This window comes from Bubalus kerabau, chromosome 3 (assembly GCF_029407905.1).
Source record: "Bubalus kerabau isolate K-KA32 ecotype Philippines breed swamp buffalo chromosome 3, PCC_UOA_SB_1v2, whole genome shotgun sequence".
NCBI classification, from domain to species: Eukaryota; Metazoa; Chordata; class Mammalia; order Artiodactyla; family Bovidae; genus Bubalus; species Bubalus kerabau.
In genome coordinates this window covers 58,093,007-58,118,298 of record NC_073626.1, presented here as the reverse complement: position 1 = coordinate 58,118,298, position 25,292 = coordinate 58,093,007, and the positions used below count along the sequence as shown (strand labels likewise).

The following is a 25,292-nucleotide window of genomic DNA, read 5'->3' as shown; positions in this document are numbered from 1 at the left end:
GATGTAGGATCCCAAATACCCGGGTCCTGTCCTTCACAAGCCAGCGCACCATGCATCGCTAGGCAACATATACAATGAGAAACAGAGGCAAAGAAGCCCTGTTCTAACATCGTCACTGGATCACATAGAACACTATACTGGAGTCTAGCGCACAGTCAGCAATGGCTTCAGGTCAGAACACTTGAGTGAAGCAGCCTTGACTGTTCTGAGGACCTCGTTAGCCTAGACTATGCAGACCATGCGGCCACACCGGAAGAAGGCAGAAAGCCTGCTTCGTTTCTCTTCCCCAGTCCTATACCAGATGAGAGTTTACCACTCCAGTTCAAGGCAAGGTTATTTCAGGAGAGCCAGACTCCAGTTGTGGTGCACGGGCTTAGCTGCCCTGTGACAGGCGGGATCTGAGTTCCCCTGCCAGGGTTCTAGAGATCGTGCATCTCAGTGAAGATCCCCCATGCTACAACCAAGACCTGACTCAGCCAAAAAAAGAAGCAAGCAAGCCTAGGCTACCTTCCCACTCCAGCGAGTTCACAGAAGGTAACCTCGTAAAGAAAACCCACTCTCCTGGAAGTCCTTCCCCCATTACCACAGCCTTATTTTTTGTACTATAAAATGACCAATGTATATTTGCAATGAGGTACAATGTAGTCTCATATTTAAGATAATCAAAAGCCCACAGGCTTCACCATCTGCGACATCTTCAAGATACCAAGGTAAGGGGAACTCTGTGTGGAGCAAGCAAACTGTCAGAGTAGACTCAACAACGTAAGAGAAAGGCCAGAAGGGCAAACACTCAGGTGATGTGCAGCGCAGCACAAGAGCTTCACAAAATGACGCAAACTGCTTATGTACAAAACCTCTTTGAGTCCTTTATTAACATTTGGGGATGTGCCATACGTATAATTAACAGCATCACACCAGCTACAGAAGTACAGATAACCAAGAATGTACTTCGGAACAAGGATCTCAGAGCAACTTACGGTGTTGCCTGCTCTGCACCTCCACAAAAAGCCAACTCTGACACACGCAGGACAGACAATATAACAATTTCACTTTGAAATGGTTCTTTAGAAAATGACAAGAATTGGCAGTTCAAACCCTTTAGAGTGAGATGTGGCAGGTCTCTCAAGTGCCATGGCACTGCTTTAGAAGGCCAGCGTGGGCATCTGAAGGTCAGACAGAGTAAGAACCGACTAGGGCGAGGGGAAGAGGTTTGATTTTCAGTGGAGAGAGAGAACAGATGGTCCAAGTGAATACTTTCAGTTCAGGCTCAATATGGGTCCTGCAGGAATCCATCAGATAAATAGTTTATCAACTGGAAGGCTGAAAACACCAGCCTGTCACCTGTGTCACTGATTCCAACCGGGAGACCCTGTTGCAACAGGAGTCAGGCACGACGCAGTAAGCGTAAGAGGGAGACGCCTGAAAGAAGACTGGAGTCCACTGTCGGATCAGCTCTGACCCTTCCACGTCACTGGATGTTCTGGGTCCCTCTGCTTTCACGTGTGAACTAAGGAACGCGTTCCTTCATCTCAATGTTCCACTTTGAAAATAACCAACCCTTCCCCCACCCCCAACATCATTCTCCATAAATTCTTTTTCCAAAGTCCTGATTCGGGGTCTAGACTTTTTCCTTTCGCTTCAATTTTGACACCTTCTTGACAGTCCCATTCTTGTTTAGAAGCTTCAGGACACGATCTTTATGATCTAAAACTTTAAGCATGGAGTCTCTGGCCTCACTGATTTGATCCATCACAAGTTTACACCTCTGCATATTTCCCTGAAACAAAAGACATGACATCATCCATCAGCAATCTTCAAGACAGTGTGGCTTTTAAAGAGCTTCTCACCTTTGAACTGAGCCATTTTGAGGCTTTCACATAGGAAAAAAAACACTTTACTGTTTCTGGATAATGCAGGCTGAAGAAAATAATCGGTTTTTACCAAAGATATTAGTGGAGAGAGGGGAAGGGAGAAATAAGGGGAGGGAAAGGGCTCCTTCAAACCTGTATTAGTTCATTTATTCGGTGTAAATCATCATCAGTTGCTGCTTTTTTCTTTGGGATAATCCCTTCCTGCAGGTTGGTGAGTCTTTCGTAAACATCATGTTCTAGATTTGTCTGCAACAAACAAGGAGGAGGGAATCATGACCTCAGAAATACTTTCTTCATCAAACTCAGGCAAAAACCCACCTTGAATCACGTGTGTAAACTGCTATCAGGTCTGTTTGGGTGATAAAATCATTTCTCCCAATGACTAAGACACAGTACAGAAAGGAGAGTTAATCAACAATTTACATCACAATTGGCCATAATTCAGAGTATCTTCTAGGATAACTCTTTTTTTGGCTGCACCATGCAGCATGTGGGATCTTAGTCCCCTAAGATATCCAACCTGACCTCCTTGCAGTGGAAGCTCAGAGTCTTAACCACTGCACCACCACGGAAGTCCAAGGATAGCTTTTAAATTCTCCCCTAAATTCCCAATTTCTCTGAAAAACATGTCTATAAGTTCCATAAAAATATGCTTTTATGCTAAATTTAAACCTAGCCATGGCACTACTTAAAAAAAAAAAGACCATGTTCTTCAGATCATGGCTACTCCAAAGACAGAAAGACTTTGTGAGATTATTTTGCTTGGTTCCTCTCTACCTTGCTGAAGGAAGGAGTCTTGCCCAGGGGTTATGGAAAGGGCTGAACACAGAGTGCACTGGACAGATGAGATCAACAGCAGTTTACTCGTCAGTATGCTTGCGGCCCAGGGGAGGAGGACACTGCATGTCGCGCCGAACCACAGGGGGGTGCCGTCCATGACAGAGAGAGCAAGAGGGAACAGGTAGGGGCTGCAGGAGGCAGGTTCCGTAGTGCAAGAGGGCGTAGCGCCCCCTGGTGGCCCCAGGAGGACATCACTGGCTTATCTGAGTATCTCAAGCTGGCGGAGAACTGAAGCCCACTGCTCAGGGAGAAGTGCGAACTATTCCTTACTCCCACAGTGAGGAGCAGTGAGAACGAGTTGACAGGCCCCCTCTGTTTCAGATGTCACAGCAACACATAATATGAACCTTAACTGTAGGTCTTGCACACATAAAAACTTCACCATGACCCAAGTTAACTGGGAACGCTTCAGAATCACCCTAAAGAAAATGCTCTATGAACTCAGATGTCCTCAGCAGGACGTAACAACTGCTAGAGTGCCACCTACCAGCTGTAGCAACTGCGCTGCACAGAGGTGAACCTTCCAGCCTTGGGCACGACACGATACTCCTTTCTGATTAGCTATTTCCTGCAGCATAGCTTTCTTCTCCTCTGGAACCATAAAAAAATAAATAAATAAAAGTCACTGAGAGTGTAAGTCACAATACGAATACAAGCTCTTTTGGTTCACTCCAGCAAAATCAGACTTACTTTGCTAATCTAATGAGTTCAAAAGAGAGTAAGCTAATACTCTAAAGTTTTAAGTGAGAGAAACGGTCTTTAGTGGGTTGTAGCCTTGCTCATGTGTGATGTCTCCAAGCATGTGGAGAGTCTGGGCATTAAGCTTAGAAGCTCTGTGGTGTTATCTAGATCTTGGAAGAAATCATAGGGCTCCAACTTAAGTAACATTTAAATTCAGGTGGAAAAGTCCATGAATCAGCACTGTAGTAAAATAAATATGAACTTTATCATTTAGATTGGGGGAAAGACAAACTAGGACTGAGGGGCACCTGTCAGAGGTGAGTTTAGATGTATCTGTGAAGTTTTAACATTACTGCTCACCAGGACTTAAAATGGATTTACACATTACATGGATAATCACAAACTATTTAAAAAAAATTATCTTATTGAAAAAATTAATATTTTTTCTGTTTAAAATTTTGGCTGCACTGGATCTTTGCTGTGGCACTCAGAATTTCTCTAGTCGCAGAGCATGGGCTCTAGAATGCGTGGGCTCGGCTGTTGTGCTACGTGGGATCTTAGTTCCCCAGTAGGGACTGAACCCTCATCCCCCGCACCGGAAGGTAGATTCTTGACCGCTGGTCCACCAGCGAAGTCCCTAAAAAATTAATCTTGAAAAAATCCTATCTATATATTTGTTAAATGCATAAGACCAAGACTGAACCTTAATGTAAACGATAAACTCTGGGTGATGATTATTTCAGTGTAGGCTCACCAAATGTGCCACTGCGGTGAGGGACGCTGAGAGTGAGGGAGGCTGTGCGTGTGTGGGAACAGGGGATGGGGGGCAGACACAGGAAATCTCTTTACCTCCTGTTCAATTCTGCTGTGAACCTAAAACTGATCAACTTTACTTCCTAGAATAATTAACAACAACACAAAACCCCCAAACTTATCTGGTAGGCAAATATTAGCAAGAAAGTAATTTAAAAATCTTAAACTTTTTGAGATAATTATTGATTCATATGTAATTGTAAGAAATAATACAGAGAGGTCCTATGTATTCTTTATCTGGTTTCCCTCAGTGGTAGTATCTGGCAAAACCGCAGTGTAACATCACAACCATGCTACTGACAAAGTCCACTGACTCTCTTCAGCTTTCATCAGTTTTACATGGTCTTGTGTCTGTTGTTATGAGCATTATAAAAAAACTTTTCAGCTCAAAATAATTACAGGTTCACAGAAGCTGCAAAGATAGTACAGAGATATATCTGGTAAGAGACCTGTATTTAGAACATAGGAAGAATTCTTACCACTCAACAATAAAGACAAATGAATTAAAAAGGGCAAAGTATCTAAACACACATTTTTCCAAAAAACATATACAAATTGCCAACAAACATGAAGATATTCAACATCATTAGGCATTGCTGCTGCTGGTGCTAAGTCGCTTCAGTCGTGTCCGACTCAACGGCAGCCCACCAGGCTTCCCAGTCCATGGGATTCTCCAGGCAAGAACACTGGAGTGGGTTGCCATTTCCCTCCCCAATGCATGAAAGTGAAAAGTGAAAGTAAAGTCGCTCAGTCATGTCCAACTCCTAGCGACCCCATGGACTGCAGCCCACCAGGCTCCTCCGTCCATGGGATTTTCCAGTAAGAGTACTGGAGTGGGGTGCCATCACCTTCTCCATCATTAGGCGTTAGGGAAATGCAAATAAAAACTGCAGTAAGTACCATTTCAAACCCCTTAAGATGCCCTAATAATAATAAAAAAAGAGTAAGTGTTGGTGAGGATGTGGAAAAATCAGAAGTCGTATGCATTCCTGGTGGGAAAGTAAAATGTATTTGCTTTGGAAAATACTCTCAGAGTTCCTAGAATGTTAAACATAGTTACCAAACAGCCCAGAAATTCCATTCTTAGGTGTATGTACAAGAGAAATGAAAACAAACGTTCCCACAAAAATGCAGACACAAATGATCATAGGAACATTATTCATGATCAAAAAGTGGAAACAACCAAATGCCCATTGAGTGATGAATATATAAATAATATGTGGTATACATCCATAAAATCGAGTATTATTTGGCAGGAAAATTGACCGAAGTCCTGATACATACCATACGGATGACTCTTGAAAACATTAAATTAAGTGAAATAAACCTGTCACAGAAGACTGCATGGTATGATTCTGTTCATAGGAAATGTCTAGCAACGGGAAATTTAAAGAGATGGCAAGTAGATAAAAGAGGTTGCTAGGGTTGGGCGTAGGGAGGAGTGAAGACGGCAGGACTGGTGATGACAGCTAAGGGTTGTACTAATAGCTAAGGGCTGTACTTGTTGGGCTAATGAAAATGTTTTAAAATTAAATGTAGAGATAAACATGCAACTTTGTGAATACACTAAGAATCACTGAATTGTACAGTTTAATAGGTTAATTGCATGCTACATGAATTATAGCTCACTAAAGCTTTTGTTGGGGAAAAAAGATAGTAACGAGAGGTCCAGTATTCCCCTTGACCCAGTTTTCCCTCACTGTTTACATCTTAGTAACTGCAGCACAGTTATCACACCCAGGAAATCGCCACTGATGTAAAGTGAGTATATGTCATTATATCACGTGTAAATTTATGTGACTGCTATGTCAATCGAGGTTTAGAGCTACTCATCACCATGAGAGACCTCCTGTGCCACACCTTTATGGTCACACCACCCCTTGCTCACGATTAACCCTTGATCCACTCACTTCTTCTCTATGTGTATAACTTTGTCACTCTGAGATTATATAAACAGAATCGCACGGTATGTGTCTTTTTTCCAGGGAAGGGGAGGGGGTGCATGTTTTGAAAACTGATTTCCCCGTAAGCCTAAGCACAATGCCTAAGCTGCTGCATAATCAATAGTTCTTTCCTGTCCACTGCTGACAAGAGTCAACGGCTCGTTTGTTTAACCGTTTGATACCATCTGTGTTGTTTCCAGCTCTTGGCTATTACCAGAGACGCTGCTATGAACACCTCTATCCAGATTTCTGTGTGGACAGAGGGTTTTCATTTTTCTGGGATAAATGCCCAGGAGGGCAACTGTTGGGTTATATGGTAAGTATATGTTTAGTTTTTATGAAACAGCCAAACTGTTTTCCAGGGTAGCTCAGTAATATGTAAAAGACAGCTGAATTGTAATATGACAATGTTCTGCTAAGCAGCTTCCCCAGTGGAACTGGAGAAATTAAAAAAAAACCTTTTAAACCTCTGGAAAAAGGTCCTAAGGGCAAAAAGCAAGGCAGAAATATCTATTCAAACAAATCTACTAAAAGGTGAAAGACCAGTAGGTCTGTGGCATTTGAACCAAGACTGATCCCTATCTCCTTCTCCCTCTAGCTTGGAAGGTGGAGACTCTGTTCCAGAATCCTGTAGCCCCAAGCACAGGGTTCCCTCTTCTCCAGTTCCCAGAAGGAACAGGGCATTTCCCATCCTGCTCCCTGTTGCTGAGGCTAAGTCTCAGGTCCTGAGTCTAGTCGACATGTGGGGGCTCCCTTCTTTTGCTTAATCCCCACTTGTAGAAGGGAGACTGTACCTTAGGCAAGGTGAGCTGAGAACACTGGGGCCCAGGAGCCCTTTTTGTGAAGTGGTGCATCACCCTAGGAGAGGCAGGCCAAGTGGAAGACAGGCTGCTCCCCACCTCCCCTCCAAAGAGCACTCACCTGCTAAGTTGCCATTGGCCCACCCCCACCTCCAGAACCCCAGGCTCAGAGATTCTGCCAGGAGAAACAAACAGGCCATAAAACAGGAAGCTTCTAATCTCTTCCCAAAGGAGTTGGCTCCAATTTCAACAGAGTGTGAAGTTCAAACCTAAAGGTGCTCCCAAGAGCTGTGGAGGGTGTAGATAAGGCAAGTGGGAGGAAATGTGCAGACACAGTGAAGACACAGCCTGGACTGTGGGCTGACCCATTTGCAGGAGAGAACAAAGAGCGAGAGAGCTGGCAGGAGCTCTCCTTGGGAGCAGAATGATTATCAAACACTGACCTCAGAAACCATTCTGGCAAGGAGCTATACTACGACTGGATTAGTTTGCAGAGGAATTTGTGTTTAAGGGCAAATTCCAGCACTGTGTTCTTAATAGATCAAATGGCAAGCAATAAGTGGGGTTTATCAGTTGGACGTGGTCAGGGGAACAGGAGGAAAGAAGCCTGCCCATGCCACTGTCCTCCCACGGTGTGTACACTCAAAGCTCTGTCTCCCCAAGGAGTAACATCAGAGGCTTACCACTTGGTGGTGCTGGTGGGGTGGAGCTGATCAGACTTCACTAAAAGAATCCAGCCAGTCACTAAACAGCTAAAAATGCAAATAACTATAGTGGGTCTTTGAGGAGGCAGCGAGACCAGTACCTGGAGTCGCTACATTATCTAAAATGTCCAGTTTCCAAAAAAAATTATGAGGCATTCAAACAAACAGGGAAGTATGACCCATACATGGGGAAAAAGAAATAGGCATCAGAAAATGCTCGACAAGAGTGACCAGATGTCAGATTTAAAAGATTTCAAAGTAGCCATTATGAATAAATTCACAAAATGAAAAGAAAGTATGAGTGAAGAAGTAAAAGAAGGGATGATAATCATGTCACATTAAACAGAGTATCAACATAGAGACAGAAATTGTACACCATTAAGAGCACCAACAGACTGGTTCCAAATAGGAAAAGGAGTACGTCAAGGCTGTATATTGTCACCCTGCTTATTTAACTTCTATGCAGAGTACATCATGAGAAACGCTGGGCTGGAAGAAGCACAAGCTGGAATCAAGATTCCCAGGAGAAATATCAATAACCTTAGATATGAAGATGACACCACCCTTATAGCAGAAAGTGAAGAGGAACTAAAAAGCCTCTTGATGAAAGTGAAAGTGGAGAGTGAAAAAGTTGGCTTAAAGCTCAACATTCAGAAAACGAAGATCATGGCATCCGGTCCCATCACTTCATGGGAAATAGATGGGGAAACAGTGGAAGCAGTGTCAGACTTCATTTTTTTGGGCTCCAAAATCACTGCAGATGGTGACTGCAGCCATGAAATTAAAAGACGCTTACTCCTTGGAAGGAAAGCTACGACCAATCTAGATAGCATATTGAAAAGCAGAGACATTACGTTGCCAACAAAGGTCCATCTAGTCAAGGCTATGGTTTTTCCTGCGGTCATGTATGGATGTGAGAGTTAGACTGTGAAGAAGGCTGAGCGCCGAAGAATTGATGCTTTTGAACTGTGGTGTTGGAGAAGACTCTTGAGAGTCCCTTGGACTGCAAGGAGATCCAACCAGTCCATTCTGAAGGAGATCAGCCCTGGGATTTCTTTGGAGGGAATGATGCTGAAGCTGAAACTCCACTACTTTGGCCACCTCACCTCATGCGAAGACTTGACTCATTGGAAAAGACTCTGATGCTGGGAGGGATTGGGGGCAAGAGCAGAAGGGGACGACAGAGGATGAGATGGCTGGATGGCATCACTGACTGGATGGACGTGAGTCTGAGTGAACTCCGGGAGTTGGTGATGGACAGGGAGGCCTAGCATGCTGTGATTCATGGGGTTGCAAAGAGTCGGACACGACTGAGCGACTGAACTGAACTGAACTGAAGAGCACCAATGCATGTATAATGGGGTACCAAAAGGAAAAGAGATAAAGGAGAAGAAATATTCAAAGAAAAAATGACTTAAGATTTCTCACATTTACTGAAAAACAGTAATGTATATATCAGGAAGCTCAAGGCTAACTCCAAAGAAGATAAACGCATACAGATGTATCAAAGTAAAAATGTTGAAAGTCAAAGCTAAAAATATCTTCAAAGAAGTAAAATAAAACATGATGCATCACTTACAATATAATCCCATTAAAATCAACAGCTGACTTCTCAGGAGAATCAGTGGAGTCTAGAAGGCAGTGGGGTAACAATCAAAATGCTCAAAGGAATGTATAAGAAATTTAGTTTCTCTACATCCTCAGCAGCATGTGGCATTATTAGTATTTCTAATACTGTATTTCCTTATTGATTTTGTCTGGATGATCTGTCCACTGATGAAAGATGAGTGTTAAAGTCTCCCACTATTATTGTGTTACTGTCAATTTCTCCCTTTATGGCTGTTAGTATTTGCCTTATATATTGAGGTGTTCCTATGTCGGGTGCATATATTATTTACAATTGTTACACCTTCTTGGATTGATCCTTTGATCATTATGTAGTGTCCTTTGTTTTCTGTAAGTCTAATTTTGCCTGGCATGAGTACTGGTACTCCAGCTTTCTTTTGATTTCCATTTGCACAGAATACCTTTTTCCATTCTTTCACTTTCAGTCTGTATGTGTCCCTAGATCTGAAGTGGTTCTCTTACAGACAGCAAACTCAGGGGCCTTGTTTTTGTATCCGTTCACCAGTCTATGTCTTTTGGTTGAAGCATTTAACCCGTTTACATTTAAGGTAATCATTGATATGCATGTTCTTCCTGCCCTTTTGTTGTTTTGGATTGTTTTCCTAGTCTTTTTTCTTCACAGGTCTTCTTTGTTCTCTTGTCATTTAGTGACTGACTTTAGCTTTGTGTTTGGATCCCTCTTCTAAGCGTGTACCTACTGTCGACTTTGTGGTTATCCTGAGGTTTTGATACAGCAGTCTATATATAGACAAGTTTGTTAATAAGCTGCTGGTTTTTAAATTTCAAATGCATTTCCCATATCCTATATTTGTGGTCTCCTCACAACTGCTGGTTGTGATATAATTGTGTGGATGTGATTTCCTACCTTTATTGTACATTTGCTTTTGCCAGTGAACTTTTCCATTTGCAATTTTCTTGTTTTTAGTTGTGGTCTTTTCCACTTAGAGAAGTTCCTTTAGAATTCGTTGCAAAGCTGGTCTGGTGGTGCTTAATTTTCTCAGCCTTTACTTGTCTGTAAAGCTTTTGATTTCTCCATTGAATCTGAATGAAAGCCTTGCTGGGTAGAGTATTCTTGGTTGTAGGTTCTTTCCTCCCATCACTTTAAATATATTGCACCATTCCCTTCTGGCCTGCAAAGTTTCTGCTGAGAAATCAACTGATAACTTTATGGGAATTCCCATGTATGTTACCTGTTGCTTTCCCCTTGTTGCTTTTAATGTTTTATTTTTGTCTTTTTGACAAAAATTACTGTCTTGGTGTGTTCCTCCTTGGGTTTTTCTTGCCTGGGACTCTGCTTTCTGGAGTTGGGTGACTATTTCCCTTCCCATGTTAGAGCAGTTCTCAGCTATTATGTCTTCAAGTATCTTCTCAGGTCCTTTCCCTCTCTCTTCTGGGACCCCTTTAATGTGAGTGTTGGTACATTTAATGTTGTCTCGAGGTCTCTCAGATTAAAGTTTTAATTTCTCTTCACTCTGTTTTCTTTCTCCTGTTTTATGGCAGTGATTCCCACCGTTCTGTCTTTTAGATCACTCATAGGTTTTCCTGCTTCAGTTATTCTGCTACTGATTCCTTCTAGTGTAGTTTTCATTTTAGTTACTGTGTTGTTCATCTTTGTTCTTTAGTTCTTCTCTTCCTCCTCCTCCTCCTCCTAAGTCGCTTCAGTCGTGTCCGACTCTGTGCAACCCCATAGACGGCAGCCCACCAGGCTCCGCCGTCCCTGGGATTCTCCAGGCAAGAACACTGGAGTGGGTTGCCATTTCCTTCTCCAGTGCATGAAAGTGAAAAGTGAAAGTGAAGTCGCTCAGTCGTGTCCGACTCTTAGCGACCCCAAGGACTGCAGCCTACCAGGCTCCTCCGTCCATGGGATTTTCCAGGCAAGAGTACTGGAGTGGGGTGCCATTGCCTTCTCCGAAGATGCGCTACATGATTTCAATTCTCTCCAAATTGTTGAGGTTTATGATCCTAAATAAGGTCTATGTGCGTCTTGAGAGAATATGTATTCTGCTGCAGTTCAAGTGTCCTGTAAATGTCTACTAAATGTTGGTTTGTGGTATTCACTTCTTGCATATTCTTGCTGATTCTCTATCAAGTGCTTCTATCAATTGCTGAGATGAGTATGTTGATGTTCTAACTATAACTACATATTTGCCTATGATTTCTTTCAGCTGTTTTTGCTTCATATTTCTGAAGCTCTTGGGTTTTGCTGACTATTTTTTAAATCAGTATGTAATGCCTTTCTTCATTTCTGGTAATTTTCTTTCCTCCGAAGTCTATTTTATTTGATATTAATATAACCACTCTTTTAAAATCAACGTCTGCAACGTTTGGTCTTCCATCCTTTTACTCTCACTCTATGATACACTGTATCTGAAGCTTCTTATGGACAGAATACGGTTGCATCTTTTTTTCATTCTCTCTGCCAATCTGTGTGTTAATTGATATGTTAGATTATTTACACTTAAGATAATTACTGATATGTAAGGCTAAGTCTGCCAGGTTATTATTTGTTTTCAGTTTGCTTCCTGTGCTTCTTGCCATTTCTTTTTTTCCTTTTCTTCAAGTGAATTACCTGTTTTCAGTATTCTGTCTTTACTTGTTTATATGAATATGCCTTTACAGCTTAGGCAAAACAGTTCAATTAAAGTTTAATAGTCAAGAGACTTGACACAAAGTGATTAATACATACATATTTGAACAGAAGATTTAGGACTCATCAATATTTTCAGCTGTCAAATTACCTTGAGATAGCTTATGAAGAGTGAATTCCAATAAGTGATAAGTATTTTCTTATAAGGCTTAAAATGTTACTAGGGAAACTGTAAATATTTTCCTGCTACAATATGGAATTCTGTGGTGTGAACAAATGTTTGGTGGCTCATATCCTACTTTCACCAAAGGCGCACATCCTCTGATTTCTCTGTGGAAGTCTCCCCCTCTTTCCTAAACTCAGGGCGCACTCATGAGGAGGAAAAGCAGGGCAGTGCAGCCACCTCGGTGCTCCCATTCAGAGACTGAGCTGTCGGGGTCTTCACTCCTGCTCATGGGCTTTAGTCTACATCATCTAACTTGGACTCATCTTGAGGCTTCAAGGGAACCCTCAGAGAAGGTTCCAAATATAATTTATTTCAGGGAATAGGAAATATGGCCAATTCTCTGAAACCTCACACTTCTCTATGCAATGATTATATTTGAGATTAATAACACTTAAAGTCTATCCATAGAAATATTTTCAGATTCAAGCAAACTGCTATCATCCATTTTCACTGTAAGTGTGTTTATTAGAATGTTATTCTCAAGTTCAACAACCACAAAAACATTTACTGTGTGCTCACGCTAGATCATCCCACATATGTTTGAACAAATGTTGAACAAAAGATCTTTTGTTTCACATATGTTAAACAAAAGGCCTTTTGGAAAATACACTTTCTAGGGCTTATGCTGAATGTACATCTGAGCATCCTGGGACTACTGTGGTCTATGTCCCGTAACAATCTAGTATAGCTCCTCCTCAACTACTTTAGGGGCTAAGGAGGTCATCTGTCACTACTTGGGGAGCTGGCAACACAGTAGTATTATTCATTAGACTGTATTCCCAGTAAAGTACATGTAGCTTTCTAAGGCAAAGGATAATTCTCCAAATTTTATGCTCAACTGTATATTATGCTTAGGAGTAAATAATAAATTTATAACAAAACTGACGGGGTTCTTTTTGAAGCTGGAAAACTGTGATTCTGTCTTTTCATTCTACTGTGACTTTAACACAGCTGAATGAAAAACCAACGGCATGAGTCAACACTAACCATTTCTGGCAAAACTGACCTTTGACCCGGACATCACTGTACCGCTGAAAGTGGTGGTAAGCAGCTTTCCAGGGGTTCCGATAGTGACGGAGCAAAGTAATGGGAGGTCTTGGACGGACTGGGACATACCTTACACCTTCTTCATCTATTTAAACAAGAAGAAAAAGAAAACATTATACAGCTTACTATATATTTGCAACAATATTTCCTGGTACAATTTCTGCAGATGAGCTGTAAGTGAAATAGTTACTGTAAACAGCCTCAGGGATAAACGCCTAGCTTAAGTGGGAAGGTTTCCATGACCAAAGTTAACTCAAGTGAGCATTACCAATATACTCCTTGGGAGGAGACTTGCGCTTCTCCGCCTTCACCAGAAGACTCTTGGCAGTGGACTTCTCGTCATCAGTGCTGTTTGTCTCCATCATATCCCCTTCTTCTGTTGAAATCACATGCTGCTGCTTCCGAGGCTTTTTCCTTGGCGAAGCACCAGGGGGTAAGTCACTTGTAGGCATGGACAGGTTGTTAGCCAGCAATGCCAGAGACGGAGACACGGTGTTGGTAGCCAGAGGAGGAACTGCTGTCATGGGAAACAGGGTGCATGTGCATGAGAACCCAGACATGGTGGAGAGTGTCAGCTGGCTTCCATCAGAGCGAGCGTTACAAAGACAAAAAAGACAGCCAACATCTACACGTGCCCAGGATGCTGCTAAAGCACGCTAACTGCGGCGGAGGTTGCCCACTGCTCTCTGACACCTGATACCTTCATCTCCCTTAGTACTAGGTACTCCTCACTCTGAAATGGGTACACTGCCACTCAGCTGAAAGACCATATTTACTAGTTTCCCTTACAGTATGGTATGGCTATTTGAAATGAAAATTCTAGTGCTTTGCAGAAATTTTAAGAACTTTCCTTAAAAGAAAGAAGGCCTTACCCACTCTGTGTCTTCTTCCTGTGACCCTGGAACTCAGATGGGATAGCTGGAGTTCCAGCAGCTATCTTGAATCAAGAGCATTAGGGTCAAATGCTAGGGGTGGTAGAAGCTTGGATCCCTAAAGATTTTATGGAATCCACATAACATGGCTGGACTGTCTGCCTCATGATTCACTTCAAGAGAAACAATAAAAACTTACATGTTGAAGCCACTATTTTTCAAGTCTTTCAACAGTAATTTCTAGGAGATAACCCATCACCTCATATAGGCTTCAATAATAATCTGGGTAAGCGGATAGTATTGCCCCTCCACTTAACGATGGGAAATGTGGCACACACCGCACAGAGAGCGATGGAGGGCTGGGTGCTGAGAGAGGCGGTCTGGCTTCAGAGCACAGCCAGTCCAGTGCCTCCAGACAAAGAGCATGCTAAGCACAAAGTCAACAGCGTTTGTTTAGGCTTGTATGGGTCATATATCTGGTGACTTGCAATTCATGATAAAAGCTCACCTCAACTCTTTCTTCTACTGTATCCTTGGTCCGTCCTTTCCTTCTACCATTCCTCAGCCATCCATTCCCAACAGTCACAGCCTCAACTCCGTCATCAAATCTCAGTCTCTAACATCTGACTTTCCAGTCAAAAGCAACTCTCTTTCCAGGTCACTTCTCTTAGCAACTCACCTCCAACAATTCTTATACACCATTAAGAACTATTTTCCATTAATCATAGTAGTTTTTTTGCTGTCATTCATCCCTCTAATATCTTCTCTTTCCTATCATTGGGTTTTAGCTCTCCTATCAATTTTATTTATTCACTTACTGTCCCTTCTCATGCTATACTGCACTCACTGAACAAAAAGCACAGCAGGTTAAACTCAACTCTTCAACTAAGTCTACACCTATGCAGCTGAGGGCAGCCAGAGGAAAACACACAGCAATGCAAACAGGCCTCCTGACAGCATGCTTGCTAACCTCAAGCAGGCCAGCACTGCTGCTGGAAGATCTCCCACATCTGCCAAGTCCATTTGCCCTCCACACTTCCCATACTGCCCTTTCCCTCAGCTAACGCCTATGCTTTCTATTTGAAAGAAAAACACAGAAATCATCAGAAGGAAACGTCCATAAATTCCCACCACATATACCCACTCACTTGCATAGTGACCAGGCACTTCCTTTCTCTCTGTGTTTTCAGGAAAGGCAGATTCCTTCACATTCAAGGTAGGTCCCACCTACTCTCATCTCCTCAGACATCGCCGCAAGAATTCATCTTTTTCCTGCATCATCAGTTCTTTCCTCTTTATTGGCTCATTCCCATTAACATATAAAACTCATTTGTCCTGTCTTAAAAATAACTTTGGGACTTCCCTGGTGGCCCAGTGGTTAAGAATCCACCTGCCAATGCAGGGGACATGAATTCGATCCCTGGTCTGGGAAAATCCCACCTGCCACAACTACTGAAGCATACATGCTTAGAGCCCATACTCCACAAGAGAAACCACCACAATGAGAAGTCTGTGCACCATAATGAAGAACAGCAACCAGAGAAAGCCCATGTGCAGCAACGAAGACCCAGTGTGGCCAAAAAGAAAACTTGGCATCATTTCCCTTCAGGTATTGGCCTTCCTTTTTCTGGTGCTTTATAACAAGTCCCTCAAGTGTTGTTTATACTCAATGTCTCTCACAGTTATCTCCCAGCTTTCTCTTGAACCCACACCCCACCATGCTGTGGCCCAATATGATTACATGGGAACTGCTCTTCTCAAGATCTGCATGACCTTCATGTTGTTATACCCAATGGTCGCTGCTCAGTGCTTACCTTACTCTATCTATGAGCAGCTGTAACCCTTGTCCTGGCTTTCCAGGACATCACACACTCCACGTTTTATTCCTATCACTCCAGCCTGTCCATTTAGTCTTCTTTGCTGGTTTCGGACTCCTCTCCCTTCTGAAAATGGTGCAGTGCCCCAGGGCTCAATTTACAACTACTTCTGTTTCTTATCAGCACTCATTCCTCAGACGATCCTATCCATTACCCAGCCAGGCTCATGGCTTTAAACATAATTCATACATATAATGGCAACTCCCCAATTTACACCGGCAACTTAATTTTCTTCTAAAAGCTAGGCTTACAGATCAGACTACTTGATGTCCACTTGAAAGTCTAACTCAAACTCACCAGAGCAAAAACTAAGTCCTAATCTTTCCCTACACAATGGAGTTCCCCTGCTGTACTGAAGATGAGGGTTTCCAGTTTTGTGTTTGTACTCGGTCGCTCAGTCATGTCTGACTCTTTTGAGACTCCATGGACTGTAGACTGCCAGGCTCCTTTGACCATGGAATTTTCTACACAAGAATACTGGAGTGGGGTGCCATTTCCTACTCCAGGGGATCTTCCTGACCCAGGGATGGAACCTGTGTCTCTTGCGCCTCCCGCAGTGGCATGTGGACTCTTCACCACTGGGCCACCTGGGAAGTCCTATGCTTCCAGTTACTAAGATCAAACCTTTAGTTTCCTCTGATGCTGTTCCTCATGCACAATATCCCTCTTTAAAGAAATCCTCTCAGTTCCTCAATAAAATATCTATACTCTCACCACATCACACCACTGGTATTGCTACTTCCTTGGCTGAAACCTTCACTGGTCCCTGCTGTTAAAGCAGTAGCCTCTAAACACATCTCCCTAATTCTAATCTTGTTCCCAGTCTTTTTTTCTACAGAGTAACCAGAGTGGTCTATTAAAAACAGAAGTGAGCTCAAGTTCCTCCTCTCCTCAGAACCCTCTCATAGCTCCCAGCTCCCTCAGCAAAGTCAAAGTCCTTCCAGAGGCTCCTAAGCTCTCACAGTCCTGACCCGTATCTCTGGCCTTCTCTCTCCCACTGCCCTCGCTTACTCAGCTCCATCTGTCAATGCCTCTGTGCTATGTGTTGAGCACAAGAGGCACATTCCTATCTTAGGCTTTTACATTTACTGCTCTCTTAGTCTGAAATGCTTTTTTTCCAGATACTCTCATGGCCAGCACTTCATCTCTTTAATGTCTCTACTCAAAGATCATTTCTTCAGTAAAGCTTTCCCTTTAAAACTCTTAAAAAAAGAAAAAAAAAATCACACCTCCGGCCCTAACTTTCCCTTACATTTTGTTCTTTATTTTACTTTTTAACCACAATAAACTGTGGAAAATTCTGAAAGAGATGAGAATACCAGACCACCTGATCTGCCTCTTGAGAAACCTGTATACAGATCAGGAAGCAATAGTTAGAACTGGACATGGAACAACAGACTGGTTCCAAATAGGAAAAGGAGTACGTCAAGGCTGTATATTGTCACCCTGCTTATTTAACTTATACGCAGAGTACATCATGAGAAATGCTGGGCTGGAAGAAGCACAAGCTGGAATCAAGATTGCCAGGAGAAATATCAATAACCTCAGATATGCAGATGACACCACCCTTATGGCAGAAAGTGAAGAAGAACTAAAGAGCCTCTTGATGAAAGTGAAAGTGGAGAGTGAAAAAGTTGGCTTAAAGCTCAACATTCAGAAAACGAAGAACATGGTATCTGGTCCCATCACTTCATGGCAGATAGATGGGAAAACAGTGGAAACAGTGGCTGACTTTATTTTTCAGGGCTCCAAAATCACTTCGGATAGTGATTGCAGCCATGAAATTAAAAGACGCTTGCTCCTTGGAAGGAAAGTTATGACCAACCTAGATAGCATATTCAAAAGCAAAGACATTACTTTGCCAACAAAGGTCTGTCCAGTCAAGGCTATGGTTTTTCCAGTGGTCATGTATCGATGTGAGAGTTGGACTGTAAAGAAAGCTGAGAGCAGAAGAATTGATGCTTTTGAACTGTGGTGTTGGAGAAGACTCTTGAGAGTCCCTTGGACTGCAAGGAGATCCAACCAGTTCACACTAAAGGAGATCAGTCCTGGGTGTTCATTGGAGGGACTGATATTGAAGCTGAGGCCACCTGATGCGGAGAGCTGATTCATTTGAAAAGACCCTGATCTGGGAAAGACTGAGGGCAGAAGGAAAAGGGGACGACAGAGAATGAGATGCTGGATGGCATCACTGACTCAATGGACAGGAGTTTGAGTAAACTCCAGGAGTTGGTGATGGACAGGGACGCCTGGTTTGCTGCAGTCCATGGGGTCGCCAAGAGTTGGACATGACTGAGTGACTGAACTGAATTCTTGCTAGAATGTAATCTTCAAGAAGATGGGAGATGTGCATGATCTGTACAAAGTGCTTGGTGAAAAGCCTGACAGAACCAAGGCTGGTGCTGAGCCCTACAATTTGAGGAAGAACTAGGGTCAGATTCCTAGTATGGAAAGGTAAGAGGAACTATCTAGAAGGGTGACAGAGCAGATGAACAGCATTTCATTTCCCCTCCGGGGTGACCCATAGCCATCTTTCAACAGAAGTGCTGAGGTATCATAGGGTGTTACCACAGGATGTTTCATGGCATTATAAATGAAAATAAATAAGCAAATAAATACACAGCAGATTTACAAACTGTAGGCACAGCATGACTACGCCTCTTAACTGAACGAATGTTATGGGAGGTGGGGGCCTTCATGCCGAAATGGTAGAGGGTACTACTAGGTAACTACAGCACAAAGTGACTTGCTTTTCACTTTGGCTTTGTCTGTATTACATAAATTTCATACACTGAATGTTACTTTTATAGTCAGGAAAAATAAGAGTCCACAATAAATTATGAAAAAAACAGAAAACAGGGACTTCCCTGGTGGTCCAATGGTTAAGAACCTGCCTTCCAATGCAGGGGACATGGGTTTGGTTCCCTTGGCAGGGAACTAAGACCCCACATGTTGCGGGGAACTAGGCCATGTGCTGCAATGAAAGACCTGGCAGGCAACAATGAAGACCCTGAGCGCCACAACAGAGATCTCATGTGCCTAACCAAGGGTGACAGCCAAAAACCCGCCCCAAAACAACAAAGAACCCAACAAACAAACAAATGCCGGAAAACCAAGCAAACAGAAAGAAAGCCTCTGAAGTGACCTGCCTTTTTACAAGCTGGAAGTTTAGAGTTGAGAAGAAAAGAAAAAGGGATAGTGGTACTTTTGAGATTTTACTAATCATAAATATGTTTATCAAGAGACTAATTTTAACAATGCAAATCTTACTTTATTGCATAAACAAAGGCAAAGCATACTGGGAGGTGGTCAATCATAAATTAATCAGCACTTAGCGATAATCACACTGAGAAATGGAGTATCACCTGCCTTATCAATCAACAAGGATGTCACACTCACCTAGCTCTCCAAGATAACCAGGAAGGAGAACTGTATCTGTGGTTTGGCAGCCATCAGGCTGCAGCCACTCCCTGTGGTGAGCACTGAGGAAAAATGAAGGATCCTGGCCAGAGAGAGCTGAGATACGTATGAAAGGAACGATTTCAGTGAGCCCAGACTCTCTCATCTTCCTACACATAGAAAAGTGCTAAATTCCTTAACTTGAGATATCTGGTTTTCTTCAATTCACAAAAATATTTTCACAGTTCAGACCACCTGTCCCGTGTTGCAAACTTCTGTATAACCCGACTCCTCCCCCTGCCTCCTCAGAGCAGTTCTTTAAGGGTCACTTGAGATGCTGTCTCCCAGGCTTAAAGTCCTAAAAATTTCCACTGAATAGAACGTAACTCTCAATTTTTAGATTATGACTATTTTTTAAGTTGACGGTATTGTGATACTCTTTATATGGTAATACTTCCTTAATGAATATAAGAAGCTATGTTTAAAAATACTCTTGGGGAAACAATCTTTTCATTGATTTGGGTGAGGAATAAAATTAGTTACAAAAATGGCAGCAATATGGTTTTAAGTTTTGAAAAGGATGCTTTCTTCTATTTATTAAAAACTAATGAAATGGAAATTTCAAATGGGAATCTAGGAGTCAGGCTTCCAGACTGAGGGTCATACAAGAGTTTGAACTCTTGAGGAGAGTAAGAAAAGGGGAAGAAGCAATTGCCAGCAAAGAGTATCCTACAAATGAACTTACCAGAAACTGGCCTCATGATGTCCATTGGTTCCACTTCTTCTTTAACTTTTATCTCTGGTACAGGAGGGCCCAAAACAGAAGATAGACTGCCACCCACGGCTGCTGACGGTGGAGGGGCAGCGGCAATGGTAGTGATGGGTGGAGTGATGGGAACTGCTCCAGGAATGGTTGGAAGGGCGACCGCTGGTTGTGATGGGGGACTAGCTGCTGCAATCATAGTTGGAATGGCTGGTGGAGGCTGCTGAGTGGTGGGTGGGACTGCAATGGTGGGCTGATCACTATTTTGACTGGACATGGTCTCCATAGACACAGTGACTGGAGTGGCCATTGATACGTGGATTTCTGACTTGGGTTTGGCACTGAAAAACAAAAGCAAAGATGATGTAGCAAACAACAGAAAATTTACTTAACTTGGATCATCTCAGACGTGAATATTTGTCCAACACACAGTACAACTAAAACTCTATTCCTTGATTTTAGAAGTTGAACTTTAAGGTAACTTTTACAGGGAATTCAAGTTTTAGAACCACTGCCATCAAGTTTTTATAGGCAGTAATAAAATTAACATAGAAAACAAAGAGCAGTTTAAACAAATTACTGAAAGTCACTTCACTGAAAGGCAATCAGTTTTCATCAAGCTAGTGTATTTTTCCCTCCAAGAATTTGTTACTGTGTATGTTGCCTTGGGAGCTTTAAAAATTGAGTAGATGCAAAACAATACAAATTGAGAATAACTTCCCTCTACTTTGCATACCCAGCCCTCTACCCACAGGCACCACTCTTACAACTTTCCAGTATATGTTTCATCAGAGATACTTCAGACATCTACAAATATACTGTTCAAAAATGTATTGATTTTTGTCAGCTTTATACGACAAAATTAATGTGCTTACAAATTCTTCTCAAACATTTTTTTAAGTCAAATATTTCATTTAACAGCTGTAAAAGTTTGCCTATTTATATTACTACTACTGAAAATGCGAAAGTATCAAAAGCAACACAAGATAATACACTCAAGCTCAAGGCCAAAAACAATTGGACTTGTATAGGCAAAAAATTCAATACTGACTGAGACCTCAAAAAATGAACTAAACAGGAATCAGAAATCTAAATGCAAAAATGTAAAACCATGAAACTTTCATGATCAGAGTTCTTAGACATGATACTAAAAGCATAATTCATAGAAGAAAAAAAAAAACAGATAAATTGGGCATCATCAAAATTCAAAAAGTCTGCTATGCTAAAGACCATTACAAAAGGTTGAGAAAACTAGGCACAGATTGAAAAAAAAAATACCAAAAAACCATCTGAGGGGTGCATTTCAGGACACTGCACTAAGTAAAATAAGCCAATCACAAAGACAAAGACAGTTGGCACTCTATATACCTGGCAGGCTCCACATCTGCGGATTCAACCAGCAGGAAATGGAAAATATTCAGGGAAAAAAAAATTCCAGAAAGCAAAACTTGAACTTGCTGCATACTCGCTATGACTTACGCAGCAATGACACTGTATGTATTTAAGTAATCCAAAGATGCATAGGTTACATGTAAATACTGTGCCATTTTATATAAGAGGCTTGAGCTTCTATGGATTTTGGTATCTGCAGTGGTGTGGGTTATGGAAACAATGCCCCAGGGATATCAAGGGGTGATTGTACTGTGGGACTCCATTTATATGAGGTACCTAGAGTAGTCAAATTCATTGTAAAAGAAAGCAGAATGGTGATTTCCAAATGTGCACTTATCTCCTGGGGGAACACCAAAATCACAACTAGCTGCTGAACAACCACTGACAAGAGGATGTTTGAATCAAAAAAACGATACCCCATGTCCAAGGACAAAGGAGAAGCTGCAGTGAGATGATAGGAGGGGCGCAATCATGATAAAATCAAATCCCATACCTGCTGGGTGGGTGACCCACAGACTGGAGACCCACAATACCAAAGAAGTTCTCCCACTGCAAAGGATCTAGGCCCCACATCAGACTTCCCAACCCGGGAATTTGGCAAAGGGATGGGAATCCCCAGGGAATCCGACTTTGAAGGAAAGTGGGATTTGATTACACAACTTCCACAGGACTGGTGAAAACGGAGATGCTTGTAGGGCACAAACAAAACAATGTTGCACACCAGGACCCAGGGGAAAGGAACAGTGACCCCATAGAAGACTTGAGTCAGACCTGCCTGTGAGTATCTGAGGGTCTCCTGCAGAGCCATGCATTGGCATTGGCCTGCCACAGGGACGGGGCACTGGCAGCAGCAGTCCTGGGAGGTATATGTTGGGGCAGATCCTTTGGAAGGTAGCCTTTAGCCTTACCATAGAGCCTGTCTGACTCCAGGACTGGCCCGCCTCAGGCCAAACAACTAATAGGAAGGGAGCACAGCCCCACCCGCTAGCAGACATTGGATTAAAGATTTAATGAGCATTGTCTTGCCCATCAGAGTAAGACCTAGTTTTCAGGAAGCCTCTTATCCTTATCCATCAGAGGGTAGACAGAAGAATCAAGTGCCACAATACCACACTTTTCAGAACAAAAACCACATCACAAAAAGCTAACAAAAATGATCACAAAGATCACAGCCTTGTCTAACCCAATGAAGCGATGAGCCATGACATCCATGCAGGGCCAACCAAGGTGGACAGGTCATGGTGGAGAGTTCTGACAAAACATAGTCCACTGGAGAAGGCAACAGCAAACTACTTCAGTATTCTTGCTTCGAGAACCCAATGAACAGTATGTAAAGGCAAAAAGATATGACACAGGAAGATGTGTGTGTGTGTGTGTGTGTGTATATATATATATATATATATATATATATATATATATATGTATGTGTATATATATACACCCCAGGTTGGTAGGTGTCCAATATGCTACTGTGGAAGAGCAGAGAAACAGCTCCAGAAAGAATGAAGAGGCTCGGCCAAAACAGAAATGGCACTCAGTTGTGGATGTGTTTGGTGGTGAAAGTAAAGTCTGATGCTGTAAAGAACTATATTGCATAGGAACCTGGAATGTCAGGGTCATAAATCAAGGTAAACTGGACATGTCAAGCAGGAGATGGACCAGAATGGGCAAATTTAATTCAGATGACCATGATATCTATTACTGTGGGAAAGAATCCGTTAGAAGAAATGAAGTAGCCATCATAGTCAATAAGAGTCTGAAATTCAGTCCTTGGGTGCAATCTCAAAAATGACAGAATGATCTTGTCTAATATCCTTGGTTATATCACTGCTGGTGCTTTAATTTTGCTTCTCATAATCATTCTTCCTTGTATTGTCAGGATTCTTCGGCAGAACATTCAGAAGCTCACGACTGAGCTGCATCTGGCTGTTTTAAAAAATAAAAAAGGGGGAAATGCCGGGAGTCGGAGGTGAGGAGCTCCACTCGTGGCAATGGTCATGAGGAATGAGGCTCGGCATACGCAAAGGCAGGATCGAGCCTCAGGAGTCCCCCTGGAAATTCTCGAGCATCTACCCCCCAAACCAGAGTCTGCCTAATTTCTGCTTTGTGCTCTCACCTACACCTCTGACTTTATGGGGGGCTGTCCCCCACTACCTCTCTCTGAAAAAAAGAGTTAACTTACAGCTCCAGTTAATAAAGTTCCTGGGTGTGATAGTGTTTCAACCTACAAACTCCTTTGGAAGTCCTCTAGCCTGCATGAATAGGTTTTTCTGGCCACATGTGATTGTTCGGAGCCTCCCAACTGTGAGAGGCATGAGATGTTCTAAACTGTCTAAATACAGATTCCTTTGAGCAGTTAAAAGATTGATTAGAAATTGTATTGGTGAAGGGTTTTTCACTTGTTGGGCCAATGTTTGCTGCTAAGTTTCCATATCCCTTACCTGCTGTGTCCCTGGCAGTGTACTGATTTTGGTGTAAGTAGTAGCTTTAATGTTTGTGACCTTGGACCCTTGAGTTAATTCTTTTTCTTGTTATAGCCCACCACATCTTTGCCCTGTAAGAATGCAACTTTATCTAATGCTTTTGGAGGGTGGCGCTTGACTAATCACCTTTAGAGAAAAATAAGTTTTCTGAAGAAAGGGTCTTAAAATGTTAACAGGCCTCTGGGCCAGAAGATGATGCAAATCATCTAAACTTTTGCATATGATAAGTTTGCAGGAAGAAAGCCTGGCATACTGCATGACTCTACCCCTTCCCCCATTATCCTCTATGCATAACTTAAGGTATAAAAACTACTTTGGAAAATAAAGTGCGGGCCTTGTTCACCGAAACTTGGTCTCCCCATGTCGTTCTTTCTCTCACCTTCTGGCTGAATTATTCAGCCTCTGTTCTCCACTGTATTTCCTCACTGAGCTATCCTTATTTAACCACTCTTTATATCTTTAATTAACGTTTAAGTAAGCTGTTGTTTCCTGATCGCCGAAGCCATCTCCCCTTCGAAACCTCTGGATCCACCGGGGCTGGACCCCGGCAATAAACCACTCAACATCACAGTAATCCAAGTCTATGCCCCAAATACTAATGCTGAAGAAGTGAAGCTGTACAGTTCTACAAAGATCTACAAGACCTTTTAGAACTAACACCCCCCCCCCCCCAAAAGTCTTTTCATTGTAGGGGATTTGAATGCAAAAGGAGGAAGCCAAGAGATACCTGGAATAACAGGAAAGTTTGACCCTGGAGTATAAAATGAAGCAGGGCAAAGCCTAACAGTTTTGCCAAGAAAAAACACTGGTCATAACAAACACCCTCTTCCGTCAACACAAGAGGTGACTACACACGGACATCACCAGATGGTCAATACTGAAATCAGACTGATAATATTCTTTGCAGTCAAAGATGGAGAAACGCTATACACTCAGCAAAAACAAGACATGGAGCTGTCTGTGGTTCCAATCATGAGCTCCTTATTGAACAATTCAGGTTTAAATTTAAGAAAGTAGGGAAAAACCACTAAACCATTCAGTTCAGTTCAGTTTCAGTTCAGTTGCTCAGTCGTGTCCAACTCCTTGCGACCCCATGAATCACAGCACGCCAGGCCTCCCTATCCATCACCAACTCCCGGAGTTCACTGAGACTCACATCCATCGAGTCAATGATGCCATCCAGCCATCTCATCCTCTGTCATCCACTTCTCCTCCTGCCCCCAATCCCTCCCAGCATCAGAGTCTTTTCCAATGAGTCAACTCTTCACATGAGGTGGCCAAAGTAGTGGAGTTTCAGCTTTAGCATCATTCCTTCCAAAGAAATCCCAGGGCTGATCTCCTTTTACAATGGACTGGTTGGATCTCCTT

The 25,292-nt window shown here is 42.5% G+C and overlaps 1 protein-coding gene across 8 annotated transcripts in view; it reads right to left on the bottom strand.

Annotated features, from left to right (window-relative positions):
* Positions 1–841: 841 nt before the first annotated feature.
* SAP130 (Sin3A associated protein 130) overlaps positions 842–25,292 on the bottom strand; it is a 76,601-nt gene continuing 52,150 nt past the window's right edge. For all 8 annotated transcript variants that reach the window (XM_055571872.1, XM_055571877.1, XM_055571874.1 and 5 more), the window contains 6 exons: positions 20,032–20,390; positions 13,407–13,655; positions 13,098–13,223; positions 3,199–3,302; positions 2,004–2,117; positions 842–1,777 (listed from right to left, as the gene is read on the bottom strand). In XM_055571872.1, the coding sequence (XP_055427847.1) occupies positions 1,619–1,777; positions 2,004–2,117; positions 3,199–3,302; positions 13,098–13,223; positions 13,407–13,655; positions 20,032–20,390 (1,111 nt within the window). In that variant the 3' untranslated portion in view covers positions 842–1,618. The remainder of the gene's footprint in view (positions 1,778–2,003; positions 2,118–3,198; positions 3,303–13,097; positions 13,224–13,406; positions 13,656–20,031; positions 20,391–25,292) is intronic.